The following is a 12,231-nucleotide window of genomic DNA, read 5'->3' on the forward strand; positions in this document are numbered from 1 at the left end:
TGGCTGCTGCAGTGTGGCTGCGTGGAGAGAGTACCAGCGGAGTCAGCAACCTGGCCAAGATGGAGCTGACAGTTGCACTGCATGATGAAGGATATTGATCAGCTCTTGAGTTTGCTGAATTAATAATGGTTACCATAGTTATTGAGCACTGACAGCTGCTGGAGGAAATTGAGTGAATTCCAAAACCGCTTCTCTACAGCGCTCTCTCCCTCACTCCAGACCCCTGCAGGCTCCAGGTGTCATGGCTTCAGTTCTTAATACAGAACACACTCAAATAGATTTCAGACTCATGGCAGTCGATGGGAGGCACAGTGGCGCAGTAGTCCTGGGTTTGATTCAGGCAGACCAATGGTTAAAAGAGTTTCATGGTCAAAGCTTATTCCTTAGAAGTTGAAAGCCCAAATTCAGTGGACAGTTCCTTTTTAAACAGTGTCATCTTGCACTGTGGTAGCCTCAATGCAATCCTGGTCCTCAAACTGGGGTCTGCAAAGGATTCTCAGGAGGTCCCCAGAAAATATTGGATCATCTGTTTTGTAAAACAACATATGTGTTTAATGTACAGAAAAATGTTCTTTCATTGTTGCGGTAAAAGACAGGCCTTTCACTGCAGTACAGCCTTAGTTTTGAAAAGGTTGCAATACCAACAGCAGTCTTGATTTCTGGGTGTCAGTGTGGGTGAGGGGGATCTGATCTGTGGTGTGAGTGGCACTGTGGTCCCCATGACAAGTAGCAGGTTTCCAGGTCAACAAGGGACATACTGCAGGATTTGTCTGGTGTGAAGCAGCAGCTTTCCTAGGGCACTCATTCTCTCTGAGTCCTTGAGTCAATGCCATGTCTGCCCAGCCCAGAGCAGCTCTACTGCAAAAGCTAACGGACTTGCAATTATATTGCACCTTTCATGGCTAAAGACTTCCTTATTCGCTTGGCAAGAAAATAAAAAATGTAAATCTTAAAAGGTCTTAGAAATTGCATTGAAATAAATATAAAAAGGAGACAGTGAATTGAAACCAAAAATAAGCAACAAGGGCCACACGAATAAGGCACGGTTTTGCCATTTCAACTGCTTATCAATTGAGCTGTACAGTTCTTTATTTTTTTTTTTAGCTGAAAAGATTCTCCTTTAAGATTAGTGTTAAATATATCAACACACTTTTTTATGTTTGTGCCCCTACAGAGCAGCGGCATGGGTTAAAAGAACCAAAAAAAGTGGAGGAGATGCAGAACAAGGTCATCTGCTGCCTAAGGGACCGCTTGAGCTTCAGCAGCAGTGGAGGTAGTGGGCCCGGTGCAGGGAAGGGGTCGGCATCGCTGTCCAGGGTGCTGAACATGCGGAGCGAGCTGAGGTCCCACCGCAGACAAGGGCTTCAGCGCATCTTCTACCTGAAACTAGAGGACCTGGTCCCTCCACCGCCCATCATCGACAAATTCCTGGACACTCTCCCCTACTGAGTCAGCTAGCCAGCGAGGCAACCCTCTGTCTCTCTCTCCCCCGGCAGTAAACTCCCCATGGAGGTAGAGCCACGCACTTCAGCAGCCCTGTCTGGTGTAACACAATAAATGAGTAGAAATAAGAGAAGAAGAGAAAAAAAAGAAAACAGCCCAGACACTTCATGTTTGTGGACTGCCTACTACTCCCTGACTGTTTTTTCTTGCAGAACTCTTAACACAAAAAAACTGCTTTGCTGCTTTATATATATATATATATATATATATATATATATATATATATATATATATATATATATCCTTTTATGGGGAAATCGCTAACAATGGCACTTTCTTGTACGATGCTGTCCTGGCCGAGAAAACAGCATAACTCTTTGACTGTGGTTAGTCTGTAAGATCCTTAAGAAATGTCTGGAGTCTCCTAACCAAGCCATCGCTGGCTTAGAGGGAAAGCACTGTTACAGTTGTATGTAATATAACGTCCCAGAATATTACTTTTTATTTTGGGTAAAATTGATAGACATTTCATTATTTTTGAGTTTGACTTAAAATGTTATCAGATGTTAACAGTTGTTGTGACGGATGCCTATGGTGTCTTGCTTGTGTCCGAGGGTGCATATGGTTGAAAGTAAGTTTTGAATTGTACTCTTCAAACACATTAAATACAATACATTAAAAGAAACATGACGAAGGCTCCTAGCTCTCATACTCAAGTGCATTTTATGAAGGGCTATCACAAAAACAGCCTCATTTGTTTATTTTAACTCTCTAATTTATTTTAATGTTAAAGCATAAAGAAACAAAAAGAAAAAAATAGGAAATGTTCACACTAACTTTTATCGACAAAGTTACATGAACTTGAATTACTGTAGTGGAGATTTTACTGATTTAGAGTTAGGTCAAAGAAAGAGAGCATGAAACCTGGACACTGAGAATTAGGATGAGCACTGTTTCCTTTATCAAGAGGAAGGAGGGAAGTAGTTTTGCATTGTTTTGATTTTTTTCTTTTTCTAAATAAGGTTGGCACACAGCTCTCTCTTAGAGAAACCAGCAGTGCAGGAGAATGTGTGCTAGACAGGGTTCAGAGGGCCGAGATTATACATTCCCAGTTCGTACTCTTTTTTTTGTATGTTTCTACTGTTGATGCCATTTATTAATATGAGATAATTTGCTGCAAAATGTCTTTATTTGTAAAAAAAAGATTATATGCATGGTATATTGTAACTACTTTGCTGTATTTATTGCAAAGACTGCCAGCCTATCTTCTCAGAGTTACTCCAGGGCTTGTTCACATTGACTGAAAGAAACTGCTGCCATCCTCTATTCCACAGCGAACCACCAAAAAGAACCTTAGTAATATGTAGAAGTCTTTATCATGTGTTACATGTGAGCTTCATCTTTATATCACAAAATCAAATAGCATGAAGCCCAGTCAAATTGCATTGAGACGAGATGCCCTGAAAGATCCAGCTTTTATTGTTAGCTATCAAACTAATGTTTTGTTTTGTTTTGTTTTTTCACTGGCTATAGCAATTAATGTTTTTTCAGAATTCAAAGAAATACACAATGTAAAAGTTTTAAGAAAAACAAAACAATGTCAAATAAGATTTATAGCACATCACTGCACACTAGAATTTCAATGTGTCTTCAAAGAAACAGAAAATCAGAAACCTGTTTCACAACCAGGATATTTTATAGTCAATTGTTCATTAAAGCATTTCTATTGCACCCTCTAGAGTGGATTATTCAGTGAAATTGTGGGTAGGTGTAATTGTTCAGTTAAATTAGAAATATTTTAGCAGTAAAAGCAGCCTAACAACACTTAACAGGTTTGGCATTTCTCATTGTTTATCTCATTGTTTAGTAGTTGTTAAATCAGATTAAATACACTAAAATGCAGTGTAATAGTAATATATAGTTCTTACAGAGAGGAGGTATATTTATCATTCCCTACCATAAATGCAAAATATCAAGCAACTCCAAATACCAAGGGGCAGTTTTTGGGAGTACAGCCAAAGTGGTTCAGAGGGACATTGCTCCCAGTTCCTGGTTATGAGTTCATAGACAGGTTACCAGGGATTACAGAGCATGTGGTCGTGGGTGTGATCGTTGGCTGCTACCTGTTAGCCATCAAGGGGTTCTCATAGCATCATCGGAACATCATTGATTGTAAAGTTGACATTTGAGCCATGCACACAAGCACATTCAGCATATCTATAAGGGAAATTGCTCACGGTTTTCAAGCACCACGTCTTAGCAACCAGGAACAGTTCATAGCCAGGGCTCACCCAAATGCCCCATTACCCAGATATAATATAAATAAAGGCACTCATGCAAGCATGATGATTCATAACTTCCATTTAGTGAGCCATATATATATATGTGTGTGTGTGTGTGTGTGTGTGTGTGTGTGTGTGTGTGTGTGTCTGTGTATGTATAGCTTAGCCTCCACACACAAATGCATTGCCCTCCAACAAGCAAATATATACTTCCGCTTTTCCCTCAGAATCCTTTTATGTTTATATGATTTCAAAAGATGATAATATAATAATAATAATAATAATAATATAGCACCCTGACGGACAGGATGGCAGTGTTGGTACACCCAAAATAACTGACAACCCTTATCCATTAAATAAAAAATGAAATAACCCTTATGTGCTCTACACTGCTGCCACAAATCCCACAGTACCAACATACATTCCATCAATACTAGAACACTGGGCTAGATTCTCAAAGCTATTTACTCCAAATTGTCATTAAGGCCAATTTATTCTGAAACATCTAAAAGCAACAAACAACTTAATATGTCATTCAAGGATCTCAAATAAAAGTTTTAGTTGTTTGGTGTGTCTCCTTTCTGAAAAAAAGTGCTAATGATGATTTGGAGTAAATAGCTTTGAGAATTTATCCCTAAGTGATTTATACAGGCAAAGTCATATCTTACATATTAAAAGGTTGACAAGGCAAAGAAGCACCAAAAACAGACTTTCTGCAAGACTGCACACAGCAATCTGTATGGACAATCCAGCAATAGTCAGAATGGTATAATGGGGGCGAGTGGGTATGGGGTAAAGGATTAATCAAATGCCCTTCTGCTAGATTCTCAAAGCTCTTCATTCCCAATCGTTATCATAGCATTCAATAATGTTGTTTCCAAACCAATAATAATAAATCCAGCATTTAATTTCGGGGCCTGAAAAGAGTCTCATATTTATTTAATATTTATTTTAGACTTTTTCAAATGTTAATAGATCCTCAATATTAAGGCCATCCCACTGTTAAAACCACAGTTTCAGCATAAATAGCCTAGACTATTTTGTTCTAATGCAGAGTGTTTTGTTTTTGGTGTCAGTGTGAACTCTCCCTTGTTTACAGGCTGAATTCAGGAATGTCCCAGCGGTTAAAGGACAGTGCCTTGCATTTCTTGGCAGTGTATCTCAGAGCCATTGAGCTCCTTTAGCATCAAGACAGTGTGTCGTGTATTTCTCATTTCTCAAGTTGTTCTTGTAAATAAAAAGATTGTGTAAATTAAAAAAAAGATTACACTGATTAAACTTTTATCAGACTTTGATTCGAGTTTGGCTTCAATTCTTTTGTATCATTGTATTTATTGTCTTCACTCAAAACATATTCAGTAGGAGTTGGAATTATCAAGCTCTTTAATGTTACAAGACACAAAACAAGTACCAAACTACTTCTAAGTACTCAAAGGTGTGCCTACATTGTTTGTTACTTGTTACTTGTTTGTTAATTAGTGCATTTTGGTGTAAAGACCAATTTAACTCTGTTTCCACAACATTCTCAAAAGTGCTGTATGTCGTTCGTGGGAGGTTCTGCATTAACTGCAACCCCAGAACCTCTACACACAGCAAATAGAGGAAAATATTACCCTGCACGTGTATTTATGGCAGTTTAGGATTTCTCTGATGTTGATTGGAAAAATGATGTAGTGTGCTTGAGTTGGTGTGAACGTGAGAGAATGAATCTGAACTGTAAATCTACCTCATGACCAGGAAGGGCGTTGAGTAAGGTTGGTGGTACTCCTTCACAGGGATTGGCTGACTCGATGGTATGACGGAACCAGAAGTCGGCCATCTTGGTGAAAGGACGTATCTGTAAGACTGCTGAACATCTCTATTGTGATCAACTGTAGCGATTGGATAGAGCGTGGCGCCATGCTGATCACAGGGAGGAGTTTAGCAGTACAAAGGGTTGCAGCTCCATGAGTACAGCCCCTTACACTGTTACAGGAAGACGCCAGAGCGTTGTTGTTTTGTTTTGTAGGCAAGTACTGAAAGGGAGCTTAAGCCACGGAGCCAGCACAATCACCAAGAGCATGTGCACTGGCACGCCATCACAAACCTGTCACAGCACCTACCCTGTCACCCCATCACAAACCTGTCACAGCACGTACCCTGTCACCCCATCACAAACCTGTCACAGCACCTGGAGCACCTATGCTGCCACCTCATCACAAACCTGTCACAGCACCTGGAGCACCTACCCTGCCACACCTTCACAAACCTGTCACAGCACCTACCCTGCCACCTCATCACAAACCTGTCACAGCACCTACCCTGCCACCCCATCACAAACCTGTCACAGCACTTGGAGCACTTACACTGGCACAACCCTTCAACCGAGGCGTGCACCATTGGACTGTGATAATTGTTGTTTTATTTTGGGACCCTTTTTTGTTTGGGACTGCAAGCTCACTATTAATCCCCAATACCATTGCTGGTAGAGGGGATTATTTTGTTAAATAAAAACGGGACTGTTATTTGTAAATACATGTTGTTTGTGGACATTGCATCATTACTGACAGTTGGCTATGAGAACTCCTCTGCAGTAAGGCATACTACTGTATATTAATTAAATAACCTACGTATGATTATATATATATATAGATGAGTAGATGGATGAACAGACAACGTCTAACCCAGTATCCAACCCCCTCACAAAGATTTCTGCCCACAACCTCCCTAACAAAATGACAGAAGGCTCTCATTGTAGATTCGTTATGTGGAAAGGGTGTTTGCCATTGGCGACCCTAATTGTTTGTATGCAATGCATGTGACTCATTGAGTTTTTCTGGGGAAATATGTAACACTTAGATAAAAGTGCACTCTAAAACACTAACCAAAAACAATCAAAACAAAGTTAATTTAGTTTTGAGAAACTTCTATAATCATATAATAATTATACTTCAATTTAGTATCCCTGACACACAATTTATCCCTGACACTCTACATGCTTCCAGACAAGCCCAATGGCCTGGAAACTTTGAGTGCATTATCTAAAAGCAGTAGCTTGCACTTCCTGTGTTGCTGCTCAAGCGAGCGGTGATTAGTTTTGTGAGACCACAAGATCTCACCGAATTAAAGGTGAGATCAGCACCGTGGGGGGAGGGGTGGGGGGGTGTTGGCTGTGTACCAATACAGACAGGTCCATTGAGAATATCAAAGTGCTGTCAGATCCTTTATACACAAAGGGAATCGAGCTGCATCGATAGTCAAAACACGACATGTCCAAAACACTGACAGACAAAATACCCTCTGAACCAGGACTAAACCACATTTTATCATGAAACTCTACGTTCAGGTAGGACATATTCAAGTGGCGGGTCTATGATACTACTTTCTGGGGTTACTTAAACAAATCATCCCCTGGTTTTCGTGGGTTGCTCCTCATAAAGTGACTTCAATGCTGAGTTTCTCCTTCCTGTTCTGATCATGATACATAAGAAACACGTCAGATGTCAGATATCAGTGGGGTCCCTCACGCCTCCAATGGACCCCACAAACAAACATTCTAGTGACGCCCCTGAAATAGCGTCAACAAAGTATCTGGCACAAGTTTTGCCCTGTCATTAGTTGTGCTAATTGGTCATGCTATAGAGGCAACAGAAATCCTCGCTCCTTCATTTTAAAAAAGGTTACCAATAGCACCTGAGTCTGGCACACACCTGTGAATAACATCACGTGTGGATTTAATTCGTCCGGCTCTCCGTGGTCTGTGTGCAGTGTTAAAAAGGCGTATAGGGATGCCCATTCAATGAGGCTGCAGGGTCCTGTCATCCAGATGGTTAACACAGAGTTGTTTATCGCGCCTATATCATGCACCTGCCGCTTGAATTTTCCAATTAGCAGAAATCGTCATAGCATTTTCATGCCTCGGTTTTCTTCAGCATCTTCCTTTGTGCCCCTCATTATATCCTAATCCCTCACTCTGAGCCCCTATTCAGGCAGGTAGGCTGGTGCTGCCACTTGACAAGAGCCTGTTACAGCTGAAACAACAAGACGTTCTGTTCATTGATTCCACACCTCAGCCCTTCCCAACTGAAACAGGACATGCTCCTCTGGTGTTCTCTGTGTACTCCATTTACTGAACCCAGAGAAAGCAGGGCCAGGGCCCCAGAGTGGCATTAACAACATGACTGCAATTCAGTTTAGAATGAAGATCCATTTCTTCAGAAAAAAAGATATACCTGCATATTGAACCTGTATTAAAAGAGGTGCTAAACACATGACAAAATTAATTATTGATTTTTTGTTTATGATTTATTATACTATCATGTTCCTTCACAGTTTCCACTATGTTTGCAAACCTTACTGCAGGAGCTAACTAAACGACAAGGTCATCATATTGGGGATAATCAAAATGAAAGTGAAACAGTTGTATTATCACTGAAATTTAAACTGGATAGATATGTCCATATACAGTAGACCTGACTAGGTGATTGGATTATCATGATAGAGACATAACATAAATCACAACCCTACAGAGCTATTAGAGATACAAAAAAATCAACAATAGTTAAATAAGAGTATAAAAATAAATATTTACAAATACAAGAAATATAAATACTAAAACCAGCAATCGTTAATAAAAACAATACATTCTATGTAACCTGGCAACAGACCCCTAATAAAAAGAAATCCTGATATTAGTTACGTTCATATGTATGGACATGACTAATATTTTTTTCATATTATTTATTTATCAATGTCTGATTTTAATCAGAATTTGATACATAAATTCAATTTTAAAAAGTAAAGCAAAACAACAAGATCAAAAAGCTTAAATCAATATGTCGATTAGCTGGTGGGTGTGTTTCGGGCTATGGGAAAGACAGGGGCAAAACTAAGGGTCGGTCAAGGAGGTGATGCAGTACGCGGAGGCCCAGGATACACAGGTGATCAATAACACTAAAATTGATTTGATTTTCACATTTTATAGACAGGGACTGTCTGCATATAAAATAATGTATTTTACCATACAACAAACCTTTAGCATGTATTAAAAAAAAGTTGCTTCCGTTGCTTCCGTCTCTGCATGGGTAATGATCTGTACCGCCTATCTGATAGATAGTTCCAAAAAATAATTGATTGTCCAGAACGGTTTTTGTAAAAAAAAAAAAAAAAAAAAAAACAGTAGTCCTTTTTATTTTTGATCTTGTCTTCCACTGCTGCAATGCTCTATCGCCATGACTAGAGCAGCAGAGACTTGCCAACACTGACAGTCGCAGGTGGCAGGTCGCCCCACAGGGCTACAACAACACCCCGCTGGAGAACAATTCCCCACCGCAGACACAGTGCTGAACCTCCCCCGCAACAACAAGAAAACAATTACAGCAAATAAGAAATTATTAGGCCAAGGGTTTTCATCCTTTTTTTTTTTTTTTTTTACAACTGTACCCCTTCTGTCTGGAGGTTTCAGCTGAAGTACCCCCTTCAGCGTACTCGGAGGAGCAAGGCGAGCGCTTCCACCAGGATATACTGGACTTTGAACGCCGCTACCAAGGACAGTATAACGAGAACATGATGGGAGACTACATTTGGGGGCTGATTCGTGAAAGTGATTTACAGTATAATCATAAATCTCGAAAAACTACTCACTTCTAAATCTTTTGTAGTCATTTTTGTATTACTTTAGTATAAATACATGTTAATTTGGATTCATATGTTGTTTTTTTCTGACTTTATGTGAACGAAAAGACACAAATTCGCCCGTTTTCTCATTGGAAATAGGTAAATTTCAAAATATCACTGTCCTGGTCACAAAAGCAAAGTTTGTGGGGAATAATAGCCATTTTCTATACTTTTGAGGCATAAGCAATTAGGAAATAACACTTACTACCCAGGAACAAAAAAAAAAAAAAATTGTTACACAGAGCTATCAACCACTTTGCCACACGGATACAGTAGTTTTGTAAAAAAAAGCGACTTCTCGTCGCGAGCGTGTCTTGAGGCACACTGATTGGTTTATTCAATCTTTCCAGAACCGCCGTCATATCATTGAATTGTTTGGTATTCTGATTTCCATGAGTGCACCTCATTGCTACAAAATGGCATGCAGACAAACCGCAAAATGACCCGCTGTTTCTCTTGCTACACAAAGTTGGAAATTGTTCAAGCTCTTGAAAACAACCTGAAGTCGCGGAACAATTTGGTGTTTCCTGTTCTGGTGAGTTGCTTCACCATTCTGTTAAATAATGTGCATGTCTTGTATATTGCTGCAGCATTTTGTAATGTGTGTAGGGGTGCTATGTTAATTTAGTTAGACAATGTGGCAAAGTGGTTTGTCATGCACAGGTGCAGTGGTGATGCAGTGCTCAGGAATGATAGACACAAGACAGTTTACGGTGAAAAAGCAGCTCTTTATTTGCTGACAAATAATAATACCTGGCTCTACACAACAAGGTGTATCGCTCAGGTAAACCACAGGCTTCAGTCCCTAAATTATAATACACTAAACAAGACACACACAAACACAACACGGTCACAAGTCCAGAGTGAGTGCTCTTAGTGAAAGTGGTGATTTACAGGTTTATTCGTGTACAATGGTGAAGTGGAGTCCAGGTTTAAGTGCTGGCGGTTTAGCTACAGCTCCCAGTGGTTAGCCTTCTATAGTGACAAGCACAGACAGTTAGAAACAAACAAAACACGTAGCACTCACGATTCACTTATCACAGTCTGTTTCCTTTCTCGGTCATTCTGATAACAACATCAAAAGAAACAGATTACATTGTTACATCCCCAATTATACCCTTAGTCACGCCTCCTGCGATAGCTAGTTCAGTCATGTCTCCTCCAATCACACATCGCGTACTGCTTTACGGCAATGACTTTGGGCATTGTGACTCCGCCCCCTTCCTGGATGGCTGGCTTCCGACTGACCCTGGAATGAACCGGCAGACCAACCAGTATGGGGCGTTCCTTTTATACATCGCCCTCAAAGACCGGGAGGGAGATTGTTGATTTGGATTCATTTGCTCTCTGTTACAGACACTAAGTTTATTAACGTTGCGTTAACCCAAAGTAACGACCATTATTTTTGCCTCTGCCATTGTGATAGCAGTTAATTTCATAGTACTGTAGCGATCCGTGCACGTGTGTTTATGTACCATCGTCCCTGCTGTCTGTACTGTGTGTGTTATTGCCTCCCCACTGTATTCCGCCATTGCTTGTTTACCTTTTGTGTGTGTATTCTCGTACCTAGTAACCCACTGTTTGTTTGTCTGCCCTGGTCTGTTCCCATTGGTTGTTATCTGTGCGTCCTCATTGGTTGTTGTTTGTCTGTTCTTGCCCATTGGACCTGGTGTGCAGCTGGGCCAATGGGACGTGTCCAGAGCCTGATTCTGTTTTGCACAAGGGGGCGGGCTAAGCCTATAAGGAGGGCTGCAGCGCTGTTGGTCAAAGGTCATCAAGGCTGGGTGATGGAGGACCACCGACCCCCAGAAGTACAGTTGCAAAGAAGGCTGTGGGGAAGTATGTCTGGTATTGATATTGTGTCTGGTGGCTAACTCTGTCTTAGAGAACACTTCGGCTATAAGAACACTTCACTTTCTTCCCGAGAGGTGTTCTCTTAGCCGGAGAGTACTGTATCTCTAAATCATTTAGAGCAGTGGTTCTCAAACTTTTTTGTTTGCAGACCATCTGAATTTTTTTTTTTAATCTTGGCGGACCACACATAACAGTATAGGTGACTGAAAAATAAGCCCATAAACAGATCACTATAATACTAAGAATAACCGTAGACTTACCTTTCTTTGTTTCAATGCAATGGGTGGGCTGTTTCTATGAGCAAAGTTATTTTAAAATTGGAGTTTTAAAGAATGGTTCTAGTTTACTTTTCATTAACACCAATTCACTGACTGTTTTATTTTTAAATTGATAATTACAGCAGGAATTGATTTATGTGAATTAATAATCTGTGAACATACAATACACACATGAGGTACAAGCACAGTCGGAGCTACGAATCTCCAGCTATAATCTTTATTTATAAAACGGAATGTTTGGATGCTGTATGCTGATTGGCTGTTGAGGATTTTTACAGTGCAAAATAGTACAATGCACGGCAGAATTCATTTTTGCTGAAGCACAGTTCAATGAATAAATTATCAATACACAACATAGAAAACTTGCAATAAATTGTTAACCAGGGTTATGGTAAGTAACCTAACGTTCCCTTTCAATTCGAAGACGACTACCAAAACATTACATATAGCAAAGTATACCAAAGCAGTCACGAAGGAGAAGGAACGGCAGCATATGAGGGACGCATCAGAACCACATAACCGCCGTACAGATATTGGACAGCAAGGCCCCTCTGAAGAGGGCCCAAGATGTAGCCAGCCTTCTGGTAGAATGCATGGCTACCCTCCCAGGTGGAGGCAAGCCGACATTATCATATGCAGTGGAGACTGTGTCCACAATCCAGTGCGACAGTCATTGCTTCGAGAGGGGCTGTCCTAGGGTCCATATCCCATGACAGACA

The 12,231-nt window shown here is 40.4% G+C and overlaps 1 protein-coding gene across 2 annotated transcripts in view; it reads left to right on the plus strand.

Annotated features, from left to right (window-relative positions):
* LOC117435566 (nuclear receptor subfamily 4 group A member 3) overlaps positions 1-1,705 on the plus strand; it is a 29,851-nt gene extending 28,146 nt beyond the window's left edge. Inside the window, exon 9 of one of the 2 annotated variants that reach the window (XM_034058859.3) lies at positions 1,175-1,705. In XM_034058859.3, the coding sequence (XP_033914750.3) occupies positions 1,175-1,449 (275 nt within the window). In that variant the 3' untranslated portion in view covers positions 1,450-1,705. The remainder of the gene's footprint in view (positions 1-1,174) is intronic. The other variant, XM_059012949.1, reaches the window with a different exon arrangement.
* The last annotated feature ends 10,526 nt before the right edge of the window (positions 1,706-12,231 follow it).

The sequence above is a fragment of the Acipenser ruthenus genome, chromosome 3 (assembly GCF_902713425.1).
Source record: "Acipenser ruthenus chromosome 3, fAciRut3.2 maternal haplotype, whole genome shotgun sequence".
Lineage (NCBI taxonomy): Eukaryota > Metazoa > Chordata > Actinopteri > Acipenseriformes > Acipenseridae > Acipenser > Acipenser ruthenus.